This window comes from Nanorana parkeri, unplaced genomic scaffold (genome assembly GCF_000935625.1).
Source record: "Nanorana parkeri isolate BGI_ZX_2015 unplaced genomic scaffold, ASM93562v1 scaffold123, whole genome shotgun sequence".
Taxonomy (NCBI): domain Eukaryota; kingdom Metazoa; phylum Chordata; class Amphibia; order Anura; family Dicroglossidae; genus Nanorana; species Nanorana parkeri.
The window spans coordinates 509,707-529,646 of NW_017306391.1; the positions used below are offsets into that span (position 1 = coordinate 509,707).

At 39.3% G+C, this 19,940-nt stretch overlaps 1 protein-coding gene across 1 annotated transcript in view; it reads left to right on the forward strand.

The window, feature by feature from the left end:
- PREP (prolyl endopeptidase) overlaps nt 1-19,092 on the forward strand; it is a 109,020-nt gene extending 89,928 nt beyond the window's left edge. The window contains exons 12-16 of the mRNA XM_018553541.1: nt 2,189-2,325; nt 8,012-8,106; nt 12,487-12,618; nt 15,275-15,431; nt 18,504-19,092. Of these exons, the coding sequence (XP_018409043.1) occupies nt 2,189-2,325; nt 8,012-8,106; nt 12,487-12,618; nt 15,275-15,431; nt 18,504-18,795 (813 nt within the window). The 3' untranslated portion in view covers nt 18,796-19,092. The remainder of the gene's footprint in view (nt 1-2,188; nt 2,326-8,011; nt 8,107-12,486; nt 12,619-15,274; nt 15,432-18,503) is intronic.
- Nucleotides 19,093-19,940: the final 848 nt, after the last annotated feature.

Consider the following 19,940-nt stretch of genomic DNA (forward strand, 5'->3'; position numbering starts at 1 on the left):
CGCGCTACAAAACGGCCCACGCCTGAAAAGGTACAGGTACTACTTTGGGCCGTTTTGTTGCGCGTTTCCATTGGGATACAGCCAAGTAGCCTTAGGAAACGCGTGTTTGTCGCGCTACTTTTTTACCACGAATGGCGGTTAAAAAACGCGCGACGGTCGCGCATATGCAATACGCCTAGGTGTGAACGAGACCTAAAAATAGCCAGAAATACCAGTTTACAGTTGAGATAAATTAAGTTACCATGAAAGAAACCATTTATCTAATAACTAAAAGAATCTCCCACACTTGCAGGCTATAGTAAAATAGTTTAACGCTATAAAATAACTGTGACAATGTAACTACACACGTAACTTGAAAACGTAGTCATTTGGTGCAAATTGCTGTAAATGTCATCGTTATATGTTACATTATATGCAGTTATGTCTGTCTGTCACATAAATGTGATTCATAGATGTTCATGTCCTATAAGCTGTATTTCTAAACCAGAGGGGAAGCATGAGGCTGTCACTTTTCTAAGTAATACATTGATACTGTTAGGAGGAAATTGCTCCTAAATGAAGTTTAGTGACTACTGTTAAAGTTTAGCACTGCCTTTTACAAGGTATATGGCCTTGTCCCATGAGTATATTTGTAATAGGTTGTCATTACATGTATGTCAGTTTGAAGCGGTTTGTGATGCCCATGTTGTCTGGGGACAATGCTCAGAAACCTCCATTCCAGCTTGAACTGTACACTACAATATTTTTTAGTTCAAAACAATGTTCTTTCCTAAAGCTGCGTGTACCTCATTTATTAGAATCTGAATTAACTCTTTGTTGTCTTTTTTTATTTTCAATCCTGGACTAGAAAATTAGAGTTGAAATGTACGTAATAGTTATAGGGCAAGCAAAGAGCTGGTATTTCAGTTTGATAAATGGGGACCTATGTGTTTTATGATTTAGTATTCCCATGCAGTTGGTCTTATTTTCTGTGGACCTTATGTACCAAAATGTTTAGCGCATGATATGTTTTTTAGGCAACCAAGAGACTTTCATTAGCAATTATATTATCTGTAGACAAGATAGAAGCCATATATGAAGTCTATACACAGGTATTTCTGAAAGTACCAGTATATTTGTGCTGGGGTAGAAACTAGAGCTTGTTCCTCATGTAACAAAGTATGTCCATTCATACATCTGCTTAACAATTCTTCTGGCAAATTTTAACAAGATTTTGGTGTGTCCCATGAGTGTCTATGGGAATTTGTGCCCATTCAGCCAAAAGATAATTTGTGAGGTAAGGCACTAGTTGCATGAGAAGCCCTGGCTCGCAATCGGTAGTCCAATTCATTCCAAATGTGTTCAGCAAGTTTGAGTTCGGGGTTTTGTGCAGGGCCACAGGAGTACCTCCAAGCTAAACATGTCAACCCATATCTTTAAGAAACCAGGCTATGTGCACAGGGGCACAGTCCTGCTGAAACAGAAAAAGGTCTTCCACAAAGGTCGGAATGGTACAGTTGCCTAAAATGTCTTTGTACTGTATGCTGTAGCATTAACGGCACCTTTATATATAGTTTATCATGTGAAAATGTTTCTTACCTATGAGTCTTTTCTCCTTCTTTTAGGCCTTGTTCACACCAAATGCAGAGCAGATCCACTCAGGTTTCTGCACACGCAGTGCAGTGGGTTGTGCCGCGTTTTGGATGCGTTCCGGGCCGTTTTTGGTTAAAAAAAATGTATATATATTTTTAGTTTAACATGGGCTTTCAGTGCGTTCCAGGCATTTGCATGCATTTTTGATGCATTTGCATGCGTTCCAGAGCAGGAAAACAGGGCTTGCTGCAGTTTTTTCACCTGCTCTGGACCTGCTCTGAAACTGCACGCTGCGATGTGAACTGGAGCAAAAAATACCATTGGAATACATTGGACGCAGTTTTGATCCGGTCTGCAACTGCTCCGTGCTTGGTGTGAACAAGGCCTAAACATTATTTGTATTATTTTTCAGTGATGGAAGTATCTGTCATATTTTTTTTTCCTATTAGTAATGATTTATGGAAAGATTAATCTTATGGGAAGATTAATTTTTCACTGCTGGGTAACAATTTGTCTTTGCAGTTGTGGTAGTTATATATGCAGCTAGGCTCTTGCAGTGTCATTTCGTCCAGTTTTAAATTAATCATGGCAAATATTTTATCTTTTTTTTCTGTAGGCGTTTTATACCAGCAAAGATGGAACTCAGATACCTATGTTCATTGTCCATAAAAAGGGTATTAAGTTAGATGGTTCTCACCCAGCCTTTCTCTATGGCTATGGAGGATTTAATATATCCATCACACCAAGCTACAGGTAAGAATTTTTCTCTCAATAATTATTTATGCAGAATTTGTCAGCTTAGAGGAAGAAATTGGCGAATAGCTTGAAAATGGAATCCAGTAGCTTTAATTAAGAGAACAAACCAGAGTGCAATGGATAGTAGGGATGCACCGATACCAGTGCCGATACTTGGCATTTTCATGAGAAATACCAGGGTTGCAGCTGGGACCTGGCTCTGGCGCTCCACCACTGTCCTGAAATCATTCGTTTGTATTGTTTTAGAAAAACTATCACATGACAATAAACAAAAATGTATCAGTACTTGGGCAAGTATCAGTACTCGTACTTGCAAAATGGTATCGGCGCATCCCTTTATATATGTTTATTAAAACAGAGATGCACAAATTCCAGGAGCTCTGTATGCTCCTTACAAATGACAGCTGCCTCCTAACTTTTGAATTTTTCTCTAGTCTAGTCTTGGAGTTGGAAAAGTATCTGTACATGTACTTGTACGGTACTTGGTATCGGTGCATCCCTACTGGATAGTAAGGACAAACTTATTGTAATAAATAATAAAGCCCAAAAACAATGGTGCACATTTTCTGTTTTTTAAACTAAAAGAGCAATAAACATGCATTTTTTTTTGCTACCTAAAACAGACAGATGCAAACACTGATACTAACGCTAACCTAGATCAAGCCTTGTTCTAGCTTTTTTATTTTAATTTTATTTTTACAGCCTTTTTATTTATTTTTTTACGTAGACTTTTCCTCTAGTAAGGAGAAGATGCAATGGGGCACATTTATCAATCTGCTCACATCACTTGTTGATCCAGGGAATATCCGATTGCCTTATACAGGAAGGAATTTTTTCCCCTGTTGGAGCAAATTGAACCATGCTTTATAGGGTTTTTTTTGCCTTCCTCTGGATCAACAGGGGGTAATTGGGGGCATAACACTCTGTTTTAGATTTTTCTACTTAAAGGGGGAATGGGTAGAAACGGTGTTTAAAAGGAGAGGGCCACACCCCTGGTTTTATGTTGCAAAAAGAGGGTATTTTGGAGATTGGGGTTTTTTAGGCACTCGAGACAATAGTTTAATATAAAAATTAGAACTTTTATTCAATACATGATTAAAAAGACGAGCTCATATTTATAAAAAAGAGAGAAAGCCGATTCAAGGAGAACACCAACAAGCACCAACAAGCTCCACCAGAATCCTGAATTATGACTAATTGTAGTCACATAAATATATTATTAAATTCATGCAAACAGATTTTTAATTGTAGGTCGCACTCCCTACATTCTGGTTGGCATATCCTAGTTGACTAGACAGCCGAGAAGTTTAATCATAGTATTTGACATCGAATCAAGATGGAACAAAGGATATTATTGGGTGTTTGCGACCATCCATTACCTCTAATTGTATTTGGTATGGCCCTTGGAAAAAGGTGATTGTTAGATACAGTTGGTTCAAGGTTGCTATCCTAACAATGGTTTATAGTCTCTTTGTCGAGTCAACTGGCCATGTCAACCATTAACAGTCACTAGTGCGTTGCTGCATATTATATTGTATACAAAGTCTCAAAGAGATGTATAATCTCGCAGTTTTTTTAATTAAAAAACAATCATATAAGTCAACTGGTTAATGTCTAATTAGAGATGGTGTCAGTAATTCCCATGACCTCAAGGCCTTAGGTTTTTCTACTCTATTGGTTGAATTTGATGGACTTGTGTCTTTTTTCAACCTGATTAACTATGTAAATATGAATCAGACGCAAAGTATGGCCGTTTTACCACGTTAGTGCTGATTCTTTACCGTAATCTGTCACTCAAGAAATGTCGCAATGCTAAACGGAGAGAAACAAAATCTTACTGTTGTACACATCACATCAATTTGCGGCTGATGTTGTGACTGTAGTAATAGTCTATCAGCTGGCACTTGCTCACTCTTCTGAACTGGTATGATGTTTAAAAGTAGTTACAGAGCCAAGTTCAGTAATACATCCTGCTGAAAGTGATAGTATGCAGACATTTTGCTTACATAAATGTTGTGACTGGCAACAATTGTAGTCACAAACTGGTTCACAGCCCTTGCAACTGTTATGAAAATAAAGTGCGTCTTTCCAAAACCCCTGCAGACCGTTAAAAAGAAACAGCCGCATCACAATTAAAATTAGTTCAGCACAATCAGGATTTGGTTCTGCAACATAAATTTAAATTGCGAGAAATATAAAAAAAGATGCATATTCACATGAAGTATCTTCCAATGTATCTGTTTATTTCCCCCTCACATAGCTTTAGCTATCACGGGATCACATGATCGGGAGTTGGTCCCGCCTTTAGTTTGAGACCAGCAGTTGTTTGTGACAATTTGGTCTCAATGCTGGGGGCGTGAGATCCCAGCATAAGCACATGTATGCCTCGCCATGGAAGATAACCCACTTCTGTGATGCCACTGAAAACTGGTTCACGTCATCCAAAACCACATTTGTTTTTAAAGAGTAGCTAAACCCAAAAACAAAAAAGTAATGCATTGCAGCTTACCTGTCCTTTGATATGGTGGCTGCGTTAGGTGTTTCCCCCCACCCCCACCCCCATTTACACCTTCTGTCCTAGTGTGACAAAACTCATTCACTCAGTCTCACTTGTCACCCAGGCTGCTCTTCAGATTTGAACTCCAAACACATCTTCCTCTATTTGTTGCCATTACATGTGGACAGTGTAACTAGTAGTTTAGACAAGACAGTTTGGCAGGAAGATGGGATTGTTTATGCTTTCAGTGCAATTCACTAGGACACTGCATTTCAGGGAGGATTAACTGCTGTTTTATGTACTTGCTGAGATTGTTCTTAGCCTGAAAAATGAAAACGAATGCAGCCAATACAATTTAAGGATCAGTAAGCTGCAGTGTATTACACTTCTGTTCTTAGGTTTAGATATCCTTTAATTACAACAACTACATTTCCAAACTAGCTGCTTATGCACCCTGAGGATAATGTATCATTATCATGGCAGCCTTGAAATACGCTAAGCCAACATATTTATAAAGCTGATATTCAGGCAAATAATAAAAAAAGAGTAATGTATTTGTTAACAATCAATAAATGTATTTTAAGGCCTCATTCACACTGCCCTACAATATGCTGCGTATATATCCGCGTACGCGCTTATTGTCCCATATGCAGCATATGCAAATAAATGGCCTCATATGGAGCCGTATATTTGCGTAGCGTAAAAATGTGCAAAAACAGAATGTTTTAGATATTTCTGTGAAGGAGTCCTTTTGCTCAGACTGCAAGCTATACTAAACAGTTTGATAGGGAATCTGTCTCTAGGCTAGGGGCACAATGAGGGCAATTTATCAGAACTGGAGCAGACAGAATCTGGAGCATATGCCCATGGCTACCAATTAATGTATATCTTTAATTTTCAAGGCTTAACTGAACAAACTGAAGAGAGAAGCTGATTGGTTGGCACGGGCAAGTGCTCCAGATTCTGTCTGCTCCAGCTTCGAGAAATTCTCCCAAATGAGTTTTCATCATATTAACATACAATGAGGGGAATTTATCAAAACTGGAGCATACAAAATTTGGAGCAGTTGCCCAGGGCAACCAATTAGCTTCTCTCTCCAGTTTGTTGAGTTATGATTTGAAAATTACAGAGAGAAGCTGATTGCACAGCTGCTTCAGATTTTGTCTGCTCCAGTTTTGATAAATTTCTCTCAATGCTTCTAGATCTTTAAAACTTTTTTAGGACATGCTGTGTTCATTATTATTATTATTACATAGTATTTATATAGTGCCAACAGTTTGCGCAGCGCTTTACAATATAAGGAAGACATTACAATACAATTCAAGACAAGATGGGAAGGAGGGCCCTGCCCCTGAGGGCTTACAATCTAAAAGGGAGGGGGAATTGATACATGAGGAGGTAGCTGTGTGGGGATGAATTATTTGAGAATGTGATGGTTCAGTGGTTAGGTTGAGGTGGGATAGGCTTCCTTGAAGAGATGAGTCTTTAGGGAACGCCTAAAGGCAGTCAAGGTGGGAGATAGATGGACAGGTTGGTGTAAAGAGTTCCAGATGATGGGAGAGACTCTAGAGAAGTGCTGGAGGCCAGTATGGGAGGAGTGGACAAGGGAGCTGGAAAGTCAATGGATGAGCGGAGGGTACGGTTAGGGTGATACTTTGAGACAAGGTTTGAGATATATTCAGGGGCAGAGTTGTGGATGGCTTTATAAGTGACTTAATATTTAGAATTTTATCCTTTGGGCGAGTTGAAGCCAGCGTAGGGATTGACAGAGGGGGGTTGCAGACACTGAGCGGTTGGTAAGGCGAATGAGTCGAACAGCAGCATTCATGATGGACTGAAGGTGGAAGGCCAATGAGGAGGGAGTTACAATAGTCAAAACGAATAGTTCAATTCTAGTTTACTGATAATGAGATCTGCCAACACAGTACAGACATTATAGCCACACCCCCTCATTGACAGATAACTTGGGTAGGGTTTTTAAGCAAATAAAAAGCACTTAAAATGGAAGCAGCAATTTTTTATTTCACAATTTGTGTGATATGAATGGGAACATGCAACAAATGTGAGGCAGCTTTTATCCCAACAAGGCTGCAAAAGTTGAAATAAACTTTAAAGTGAACCTGTGGTATAAGTATAGCGTATCAGGCAAGCAGATGCCTGTAAAAAATAAGCCGAATACTTACCTTTCCAGCTGTTTAAGCCTCTGAACTCTGCTCCATTGCTGAGCGGGGACCCATTTGGAAACAGACGCCTCTAGAAATGTTGATTTCCTGGGTCCCTTGTAACACTCACTGGTTCCCACTGCTGACTTCTGTGTTACTACTGTGTCATGCAGTGACATGGACTCTTGAGGGACCATGTCTCGGCAACAGAGCAAAACGCAAAGATGATGGAAGTGGGAAAGATAAGTATTCTGTTTACAAGTGCTTGTGTGATCCTTTCTACATACTGTGTGACAGGCCTGTGTACCTCCTTAGGACTGGCTGGATAGAAATACAAATCCTTTGTCAGGTAAAAAAGCTCCTGTATATTTATTTCAAGTGTCTATCTGGAGTTCAGTTTTATAAGGTCCAACCTGTGTTTGGTCCACTTGAACTGTTGTTCTTGAACTTGTTACATTGTGGGGTTCTCGGTTGCAAAGTACCCAACAGGACTTGGCCTTGCGGGCCATCCTGACACAGACCTTACCTCCTAACCTTTTTCCCCAGTTGGCTTGCCCACATTGTAACAAGACACGGGAATGGAGCTGAAGACTGAAATGTCCCTTTAATGGAATTGTTTACCTTTAGGATTATGCTGGGAAGGTTTTAAGTATTTCAAGTCGCTCATAATTTCAAGTGCCATTCTCTTTTAAGACTGTTTGAAGGTGTAATACAGCATTAAAGTATGGAAGCCAGAGGATAAGACCATGGAAAAGAAGCCAACTGAAATGTAAAAAAAAAAAACGTTCCCAAGAAATGGTCACGTAAAACCTAATGATTTAACATTTCAGAATGCCCCCATCAACCAGTCAGCATCTCTTTTTTTTTATCTTCTAATCTGCAGTGAGAGAACACCTTGGTACAAGCAACACAGATATTACTTTTAGACAATTCGGTCATAAATTGTTGAGTTCCAAAAAGTTGCTCGTTTTACATTTTGTATTAGACAAGCTGTACAAATTTCAATTATATACTTTTATTTCAGTGTTTCCAGACTTATATTTGTAAGGCACTTAGGCGGTATACTTGCTGTAGCCAACATCCGAGGAGGAGGAGAATATGGGGAAACTTGGCACAAAGGTTAGTAAATATACGCTTTTGCATAGATTGACATTTTATGAAAATAAAAAGAAATGGCCCCTTTCAGATGGGTGGTCCGATCAGGTCCATCTGTCAGTTTTTTAGGCAGATCTGATTAGAAGCCAAATGTTAGCCTTTGGGCAACTGGGTCTAAATGGGCGTGCATCCGTTTACATCCAACTACCCCCCAACTGTGCCTAGGTCCGGGATCCAATTTGGATCTGATCATGACAGAATGGTGGTAATCTGATGTAAACGGTCACATGTCCACTTACATCTAACTCCCCATAGTCCTAACATGGGTCCGGTAAGTTCAGGTTTTTCCTCCATCGTAATATGCTTCCAGATGGGTGCACATCTGTGTTTGACAAAATGTTTATGTAGCTATTCCTGAAGAAGAAATCTAAGGGTATATTTTATATTATCCAGTAAGCCATGTGAAAGGTATCACCTACATTTTTACTTTCCTACTGTTTATAGCATTTGCTTGTTTTTATCACCTAAACTAGACGAGTTGACCTAAAGACCAGTTTGGGAAACACATCTTATACTATTCCTAAATAGATTGAAGAAGTAGAATTTTGATTACGGTGTAACTTTTTATTTTACATGAAGAATTTACATGTACATTGCATGATCTGAAAATATCCTAATTTCTATTCAGGAAATAGCTAATTATCTACATTCTCAATTCAAGTTTTGGTTTGCATCTTTGCATTTTGTTTCACATTTCTTGATTGTGCACATGTTGTTCTGACTACTGAACAAGACTGTTTTAAGACGTCATTGATTTCTTTCTTTCATTGTGCAGGTAAACATTTAGGCTCATGACTTATTTCTTAAAATAGTACTTTTTGTTACAGCTTGAGGAATGTCATTAGATGTGAATTCCAGCATCCTGTAAAATAACCCATATAATAGCTCAACTCCAGTTTAGCTTTACTTAATGTTGGATAACAAGTATTGTAACGGTTGTTATTTTGAAGCACCCAAGAAAAGTGGCTCCCCAGTGAGCACCTGAGAATTTGAGTCTTCCCAGCCTGATGGAATGTGTCCCAAATTCTATTACAACGCCAGGTAGAGGTTGGGGTCATGTCCACAGATGATTCCACAGACATCAAAGCATCACCTCACTGGCCGTAAGAAAGGGGGTAGCACCCAATGCCAGCCATTCTAGTATTACAGGGAGAATTAGTGACAGAGTACACAGTACATTTTCGCAAAGGAAACCACTTTCTATGAATATCCACCCTGTTTGAAGTATGCATGGGACAAGTACCTTGCAAGGACTGATTACTGTTTGCCTAAGAGTTATTGAATGTATATGTCCATCAAACTCAGTCTTTGTATCTCTCTCTTTACACACACACACGTACACACACACACTCTGTACTTTGCTGTATTGGTATTGCTGGATTGCACTAAGCCACCCTGAGGTGCAAATGTTTCTGGTAGGGCTGGTAATGATTAAAAATTTCCTGTTCGATTAATCGAAATTTTTTTTAATCGATTAATTTCGATTAATTATAACACACATACAGATCCGACTACATTGGCCTATACACATACAGCACAGCAAGGAAGTGATAAAATGAACTAGGATCACACTAATCCAGCACGGTATTAATCTCACGTGCCCCACTCAATATGGCCGCCGCTTGAGTGGGGCAACTCAGAATAATAACGCGCTGGGTTAGTGTGATCCTAGTTTATTTTATTACTTCATTGCTGTGCTGTGTGTGTATAGGCCAATGCCAGGGATCCCAACCTGAAATAAGCAATTTCAGGGAGGTGTCCCTCTCATTTCAGGGAGGTGCCCTCTCCCCCGCATCCGTGGAGGGGGGGTCAGGGGGGGCTGGGAGAGAGCACCCCCCTGAAATGATGGCAGATAGCACAGGAAGCAATAGCTTCTTTGCTATCTGCAGACTTCTTTTTTTTTTTTGCAGTTGTCAGTTGCAGTTGTCAAACTAGCTATTGCACCCGCCCCCTGCTGCTTTGAATCACCAGAAGAGGACCTGATAGAAAAATTCAGGTCCCCCTCTGCTGATTGACAGCAGAAGTGGGCGTGTGCATTAGCTAGTTTTCTATTGGCTATTGCAAAGTGCAATAGCCAATAGTAATCTAGCTATGCAATCGTATGCCTTTTTTTTTTCTTTTCTGACTGACGGTCAGGCCGCGGCTCCCGATGTCAGAAAAGAAAAAAAAAAACGATCCCAGGGAAAGGTTTAATCTGCTCGATTGAGCAGATTAAACCTTTCTGGTAAAAAGTGTGTCTCTCCCGGGTGTACTCACCGGCCCAAGCAGCTCCATCAGGTAACGAAGGGGAGGGGGAGGAGTCCAGTGACGTCACGGACATCGACATCACCGGACTCCTCCCCACTTCCCTTCGTTAGCTGACAGAGCCACTTGTGGAAGGGGGGGAGGAGTTCGGTGACGTCGATGTCCGTGACATCACCGGATCTCCAACGGAAGACCCGTAAGCCGGCGAAGAGGTGAGTACGGAGCCAAAGAACTTTGATCGATCAAAAAATGAACGATTAATCGTTAATTTCCGCAGCCCTAGTTTCTGGTCATTGGTAAATCAATGTTATAAAAACTCATCATCAACCTGTGTTTCTGCAGGTAAGTCATTCACCAGCTCGGCCCATCTGCTTCCCACCACCACTTTAAAGTGGCAAAATTATTCACCCCCCTGATAATTGTTCCTATTTAGTTGCATTACCACCTGGAATTAAAATGGATTTATTGGGGATTTGTATCATTTGATGTACACAACATGTCTACCACTTTGAAGATGCAGAATATTTTTTATTGTGATCCAAACAAGAAATAAGACCCAAAAAAAACCACAGAAAACAAGCGCGCATAACTATTCACCCCCACCTACCCACCTATCCACCCACCTACCTACCCACATATCTAGCAATTACAGCTGCAAGTCTCTTGAGGTGTGTCTCTATAGGCTTGGCACATCCAATCACTGGGATTTTGGCCCATTTTTTAAGGCAAAACTCCAGTTCCTTCAAGTTGGATAAGTTTTGCTGGAGTACAGCAATCTTTAAGTCATGCCATAGATTCTCAATTGGATTGAGGTCTGGGTAAGACATTTGTTTCCTCTTAAACCATTCGAGTGTTGCTTTAGCAGTATGCTTAGGGTCAATGTCCTGCTGGAAGGTGAACCTCTGTCCCAGTCTCAAATCTCTGGCAAACTAAAGCAGGTTTCCCTCAAGAATTTCCCTGCATTTAGCACCATTGATCATTCCGTCAATTCTGACCAGTTTGCCAGTCCCTGTTGATAAAAAAAAAACATTCCCACAGGATGGTGTTCTCGGGGTGATGAGAGGTCTTGGGTTTACGCCATAGCGTTTTCCAAAAAGCTCAATTTTGGTCTGATCTGACCAGAGTACTTTCTTCCATATGTTGGGGGAGTCTCCCACATGCCTTTTGGCGAACACCAAAGCGTTTGCCTATTTTTTTCTGTAAGCAATTACTTTTTTTTCTGGCCACTCTTCCATGAAGGCCAGCTTTGTGAAGTGTATGGCTTAAAGTGGTCCTATGGACAGATACTCCAAACTCTGCTGTGGAGCTCTGATCCCTCAGGGTTATCTTTGGTCTCTTTGTTGCCTCTCCGATTAATGCCCTCCTTGCCTGGTCCATGAGTTTTGGTGGGCGGCCCTCTCTTGGCAGGTTTGTTGTGGTGCCATATTCTTTGCATTTTTTAACAATAGATTTAATGGTGCTCTGTGGGATGTTCAAAGTTTCCGATTTATTTATTTTTTATAACCCATCCCTGATCTGTACTTCTCCACATCTTTGTCCCTGACCTGTTTGGGCGAGCTCCTTGGCCTTCATGGTGCCACTTGCTTGGTGGTGCCCCTTGCTCAGTGGTGCTGCAGACTCTGGGACCTTTCAGAACACTTTGATTGCACACAGGTGATCATTATTTAACTAATGTGACTTCTGAAGGTAATTGGCTGCCCCAGATCTTATGTAGGGGCTTAATAGCAAAGGGGGTGAATACAGGTTTCCCTTGTTTATTTTTGTTTATACTTTTTTAAAACAAGTTATTTTCTTTATTTCACTTCACAATTTTGAACTATTTTGTGTAATCCAAATAAAAATAAATTTTAATTCCAGGTGTTAATGCAACAAAATAGGAAAAATGCCAAGGGGGGTCAATACTTTTACAATCCACTGTAATTATCACTTAAGGGAGGTTCACATTATTCAATAATATTGTAATCATAAATATTAATGTCCTTCATCTGACTTCACTGCAATATCATAAAAGCAATACTGAGGATTGTGCTTGTAATCTGAGATTGCTCTTTAGAGGCAGTTTTCGTAAATATATAAGCACATGCTTTTTTTTATTTTAAGCTGCCTGTTTGGATAAGAAGCAAAACTGTTTTGATGACTTCCAGTGTGCAGCTGAATATTTGATTAAGAAAGGATATTCCTCTCTTCAGAACATTACCATCAATGGAGGATCAAACGGTGGCCTTTTAGTAGGTAAGTCTATTTAACTAAGTGGGCTGACCATAAATGTGCTGTGCAGCAAAAAATGGCATGAATAATGAAGAGCCAAACAGCTTTATAGCCAGGGAAGTTTCTCCACATACTGAAAGCAGTTGTAAAATGTCAGTAGACATTGTGATCGTAGTAGCTTGGCTTTTTAAAGTGAAGTGTTTACTTTTAAAAGTAAACCTGCTTAAGACACCACAATGTGCCCATTATGACATTTATGAGACAGAAATGTATTCCTCTCTTGTTTGTTTTCACTTTGTTACTGGGAACTGAATTTATGACAAATCTATCAACTGTCATCCTCCTGCTGAGTGAGTGCGCTCACTGGTCACTGAGGCATTGTCACTGGACAGGGGAATGAGTATTGTGCTTAGGAAATTCATGGTCCAGTAACAAGTGACACTAAATCAGAAAGGAGCACAGGATAGGCTCTTCTGGCTGATAAAAGTAACATCAGGCATCTTGTAGTGTCTGGATATGCAGGACTTTAAAATGAAGTACAGACTCTCTTAAATTTAGCTGAATTGTTTATAGCTATGATCATTTGCAAACAATAAATGTGGGTGAAATACACACACATGACCTGTTTTATCTGCAACATGATCTGTAATTCTGTCCAGTCACTTTTTATGATTTATGTGACTGTGCCAGAAGGGTGAATGAAGCCTTTTTCTGCTAGTTAAGGGTACAGTTGTGTCTGCCTGCCCATAACCCGCTGATGGGACAATGAAGCTACACACTAGTGCAGGGGGGAGCAAACTCTGGCCCTACAGGTGTTGTGGAACTACAAATCCCATAATGCAAGATTCTCACAGCCACACACAACTTCCAGAGACAGATGCATGATGGCATTTGCAGTTGCACCACTGCCCGATGGCCAGAGCCTGCCCCCTGCACTGATGTCATCACCTCTGCTCACTCAGCTCTCTCTTCCCTTCATGCAGAACCTGATTGGTTCCTAGTGTTGCCACTCTCCAGGTCTGAGTGCTGCTGTATAGAGGGGACAGGGGGTAATATCAAGACAGATCCAGTTACTCATATTAGTTAAACATTTCCTCCCTTTTACAAGAATTCACAACTGTGTAATAATTATATTAAGCTGCATTCCATTTAATAAATTCTGTCCAGCAAGGTCCTTCACCTGATGTTTTATTTTAGTTTTGCCAAAAGTAAACCCTTCAGCATATCCTTCTCATACTATGTAAAAGTAAATATATTGAGGATGTTGTACTTTTCAGTGTTAGAGATTATCTGTGTTACTAATGCTTGATAAGAAAGTAAATGAGAAGTGCCGGAGTTACACAGAGGCTATATTTTCCCTTGAATTCTATAGGGAAAAGACCTATATTTTTTCTGCATGACAGAATTACTTGCTACCTAAGCAGCTGACCTACACGTTTCTTGCTTTGACATTCACCGTACAAGTTTCCTTTTTCTTTATTTTTAGGATCCTTCTGTTCCCCACAGATTTAATTTCCATTGTTCTCTCTAAGAACAAGGCTCTGAATTGCCAATTTCCTCATTTTTATATAAATGGCCTGAAAGTAAATCCTCGTTGCACTTTCCAGTACTTTAATTTCCTCTAGAAAGTCCCAGTAAAATATTTTATTTAATAAAGCTGGCTGTCTTTTGAACTATGGTAATCAACTGCTTCCCTTTCAGGCATTTTATCCTGGGCGATATATAACAAACCGTTTTATGTATAGGTGTGATAGAATTTCTCCACTCCAGTGACTGTAAATTTCCAAGCAAAGAAATCGCAAATGAAACTTTATTAATAACAATTATACTCCACATAAACTTTTTTGAAACATTTCTTTTTTTTTGTTTACCTACTTATTCAAAATAGATGTAAAGACCTGTATCTTGTAGATATTTGTTCTCTTGTCAACCATACCATGTGCATGTATTTAGATACTAGTCACTTCCCACATTCTGAAGTCTTTGTGCTCACTATGGCACCATGCAAGAGTGTCCATGGGTTCCTAACACCCAGGAAATTTACATTTGTTGGTACCCTTCCATAAAAAAGAGAAACCCACAATTTTCTCTAAAATAACTTGAACTTCAAAAGCGTAATTGACATCAATCATTGTTTTTTCCCTATTTGAAAAAAATAGATTTGCTTTTTATTCAGCAGAATATTGTAAAAATTAAAACAAATGAAAATGTTATGGACGACAATGACATGACTGTTAACTCAATATTGTGTTGCACAACCGTTAGAGGCAATCACTGCAAACAAGTGATTTCTGTAGCTCTCAGTGAGACTTCTGCGCCTACTAACGGGTAGTCTAGCCCACTGTTTTCAAGCAAACTGCTCCAGCTGTCGAAGGTTTAAAGTGTTCCTTCTCCAGAGTACACGTTTCAGCTCTTTCTATAGATGTTTAATAGGATTCAGCTCAGGGCTCACAGAAGTCCACTTCAGAATAGTCCAGTGCCTTGTTCTTAGCCATTTCTGGGTGCTTTTAGCTGTGTTTTGGGTCTTTATCCGATAGGAGGACTCATGACCTATATAAGCCCCTATGGATCTGTTTATGGGTGCTGCTGTCCTAAAGCAATTTTAATTCAGTGCATAATTTATAAGCCTTTTCTGCATCTAAAATGTATATATGTTCTTTTTTTATATGTTATTTTCAAGCTGCCTGTGCAAATCAGCGTCCTGACCTGTTTGGATGTGTCGTTGCTCAAGTTGGCGTTCTGGACATGCTGAAGTTCCACAAGTTTACTATTGGCCATGCTTGGACCACAGACTTTGGCTGCTCAGACAAGAAGGAACACTTTGAGTGGCTGTACAAGTAAGTTTTGACTTATTTCTGTAAGTATCTCTTCACTGTGTGGAAATAGAACTCCAGCCAAAACGGTTTCAGGTTTTGAAGAATGAGTGGAAAGGTCTCTGCCATGCTTTCTGTACCCACTGGAGAGATTTCCCTAAATTTCTAGCCCATAGACACACCAGGAAGTGAGTGGAAATCTCAACAGTTGGGGGTGAAAAGTTAATGTATAATATGCTTGAGAGATGATGATCTGTCAGTGGGTGGTATGCAACCTCTGTAGGCACCCCCTAAACTACTAATTTCAGGGAGTGTAGTTTCTCTAGCTGATCACATTTGTTCTCTTGAGATGAGGTCCAGGGGTGTCTGCTCAATACATGTACATGTACACCCAGCCAATAAGAATGTGCGTATTTAAGCCACAGTCTTGAACAAGACCAGTTCCATCCCTCATGGTATAACGTACGCTAAAGTGAAATCCACACCAGAGAAAATAATGAACCACAAAAATATTAATTTTGGTAAAAAGAAAATATACACTTATTCCACAAAATAAAAAGCGCAGTACCATGGATTTCTTCTTTGTCAGTTGATTCGCTTTGGCTTGTAGGATAGCTACGTTTTCAAAGGTACACATTTCTGTTTGTCATTTCATTATTTTAGCGGAACAAGTAGCAATTATTATAGGAAATCGTAATCTGATAGTAGTGTATGCTGAACTCAGTATGGTAGAAAATGAAATGATGATATGTACGGCTGGATGTGGAAGGCTTGAAATCCTATACTGTAAGCACTTATTGATTTGATTTAATGGTATACAATAGCACTGATACAGCAGGAAAGAATGCTACTAAGCAGGAAGGAGAGTGATGTTATGATGGTCTTTTTGCATTTGTAATGCTACTGTCTTTGTTTTAGTATCCCTGATGGTAATTGGGGTAGACTGAGCTGGACTGGCACTATGAAGATTGTTACTTGTTTTTTTTTCAACCTGCCATCAGAAGTCTTTTGTAGAAGCATGTAGATACAATTTCACAGTAGTACTCAGTATGAATGTCATTATTGCTCATCATTTTTATTTTCAGTTTGGTATTGTGCAATTATTTGATATGTTAACCAGGTTTAGCTCCAATATATAGCTGCATTGAGGAACTATACTCAAAGGCTTTTATAGTTGTCCCAGCACCCATAGCTATGCTACCTATATGCCACTTTCAGAGAGAGTAGATCTCTAGATCTGATCTGTAGCTGTGTGTGTGTGTGTGTGTGTGTGTGTGTGTGTGTATATGTATATGTATATATGTATATATATATATATATATATACACACACACACACAACACACTCAATCGGCATAACAAAATATTGACTCTTTAACACAGCTTCTATGCTGGGGCAGCTAAAAATGCATTCAGCACTAACAGAAATGGTTGAGATGTCTAATGCCTCTCTCAAGAAAACATATTGGGATGGAAGTTATTAAAACTGGAGCAGATTTGCACTGCAACCAATCAGCTTCTCTGTCTCATTTTCAAATCTTACCTGAGCAAACTGAAGAGAGAAGCTGATTAGTTACTATGGACAGATGCTCCAGATTTTGTCTGATCTAGTTTTGATAAATTCCCCACATTGTGTACTCTTAAAAATATATGGATACAAACATTGGATTGTCTTAAAAACTCATGCATAGCTTTGTGTGTACTTAAAATGTGACGGTAATGTAAAAATGTTATGTATATTAAGAATTATTACTTACTAAAATGAGTATGACTAAAGTAAAAAAACAAAACAAGAAAACGCTGCGGTCCCTTGTAATCCTGCTGTAACGTTTGGCCTTTTTCCTGCACATGTGCAGCATAATTCAACTTTTAGATGCCAAGAAGTTGATTTCCAGGGCTGGGAGTAACTTTTTGCATCATATGATGTACACTCAATCCTTGAACACATGTGAGGAGGCTTGGGATTAGCCATAGACGTGTGCTCAGACATGGGACTGCATTATCTATGAAACAAGCCTTAAAACAAACACGTGCTTTGCCCAATCATGACAAAGCAATAGGTTTTTCTTTAATCCCCCCTCCCCAGCAGCATATGTTTTGCTTTCCCCTTCTCTGTTTAGTGCCAGAACCTGAGGGGAATACCCGGTACACCCGGGTATGTTGGAGCATGTGACTCATTCCATGTGACAGTGCTTGGCCAACCTGTGCTCTTTCATGGGAAGTCTATTGCCCTGTGTGACCTAGAACTCTGGCGAGCCTTCGCTAACACAGCGCTTTCTTTTAACTACCAGTTGAGCAAAGAAAGGTAAGTCTATGCATTAGTAGAGGCCTGCATTACTGCAAACCATTGCTTTGCCCTGCATGGACAAAACACAGGATGACTTTAAATCCTGGAAAGAGAGGATTATAGACGGACCAGTGGACTACGTTTGGTTTCCACAGCTTAAATATATCAAACTTGACTTACTGACCACATGGTAACGTTCTGCTTTAAGGTGAATGAGAGAGGCTTATGGTTTTTATGTTTACATGCAAATTTAAATTAAATCAATGAGATGTTTTTCACAAAGACCAATACCAGTAAATGTGTTCAGTCAACTAGAATTTTGTTTGTCAAACCTCTCAAGTGGGTGGCACATAAATCCTGCTACTTCCATCACTGGACATTTGTAGGATTTCTAGGTAAGGTTTATTACTACAGATGACATGTACTCTTCAGCTACTGGCTATTAGAGATACAAAATTATTATTTTAATGAAATTATTATGAAATTATTTTAATGTCTTGGTAGATTTTCATTTACTTTCAAATTATTTCTAAAAAGATCAAATGTCTTAAGGCGTCTCTAGCACTAAAATAAAAATGCAAAATAATAGAAGAAATTACAAAAAATCTAAATAAATGCCCCCTGCATAGATCACTCACTTCTCCTGTTGCCCATTCCTCCAATCTCTGCCGTAACAGCTAAAACTTGTGCAGGATCTGACACTTTTGGCTTTCACGATGTTCTGTAGTTTCATTTTTTTTTTTGTCATGAGTAGTTTCAGCATAGTGCTTATGTTTTATGTCCTAATGACCATGTTTTCTCCCATTACAGGTACTCACCACTTCATAATATCAAAGTGCCTGATGATGGAGCGCAGTACCCATCCACATTGCTTCTCACAGCTGACCATGACGATAGAGTTGTCCCTTTACACTCTCTAAAATTCATAGCTACGTTGCAGCATGTTGTGGGCCAAAGCCCAAAGCAACGCAATCCCCTTTTCATCCATGTAGACACCAAGGCTGGCCATGGAGCAGGGAAGCCCACTACTAAAGTGATCGAGGAGGTTTCTGACATGTTTGCTTTCATTGCACGATGCCTAAACATCAGTTGGATTGAATAGGTGAATCGGAGCAAGTTTCCATTTTTATGCAAGGGCTTTTATGTCACATGGGAACTGTCAATGTATTCATAGGTAACAAACAGCTGGATTTCTGACATCAATCTTTATTACTTGAGGTGATGGGAAATATTGGAATTTCAGCATGTGGGTATCAGCAACTGAAATGTGTTAATTTTTGTGTTACAACGTGTTTAAGTATTGGCCAGAATTATATTGTAACTTGAAATATATTTTGGCCACACAACAAATATGATGTTTAAAATACCTGAATAATGGTGCATATCAAATAAAATGATTTTCATTACCTTCTCATTTTACGTTGTACACTATTCGTAATTTACTTTTGCTATCAATGTTTTCATATTTGTTTTGTTCTACAAAATGATTTAGTGTATATTTTGGAAAATGATGTAGTGTATTTATTCATTTTATTCAAGTCTTGCATCTGGCTTGCTTATGGAGAAATGACTATTTTAGACCTAATCTGTTGAAACGGTTGTTATAGGGTAGAGGCTAATGCTGCAGGTTATAAATATTGACATATTAAATTAGCCAGATTGGCTGTTATAATTTATGACTGTTTCTGCTCGTGTATGTGGTCTTCTACTTTCCTAATTGCAATCAAAAAGGTTTGATTTAGCTACCAAATTGTCCATAAATGTGTATGGGAAGTTCTTTAACCACTTGTTGACCAGGTGTTTACACCCCCCCCCCTTCCTGTCCAGGCCATTCCTCAGTATTCAGCGCTGCTGTACTTTGACATTTATTCCGTCAGGCAACGCTGTACTGAAATTAATTTTATACCATTTTGTGGGTACAGACAGAGCTTTCTTTTGGTGGTATTCATGTATTATTCAGTATTCATGGTATTACATTATAATGCATTTATTATTACCCAATTTTTTGGTAAAATATAAAAGAGGGGGTCCCGTCAGGTAAATAGACACCAAACATGTCAAGCTTTAAAATTGCACGCACCTGCGAAATGGCAAAAAACTACCATACCCAAAATTGACCATAGCGACACGTTGAAATCTTTTACAGCTCATCAGTTTAGTGTTATCAGTGATTGATGGCCCTAGAATTATTGCTCTCACTGTGACGTTCACGACACTATGTAACATGTGCAGCGTAATGGGCGCAAT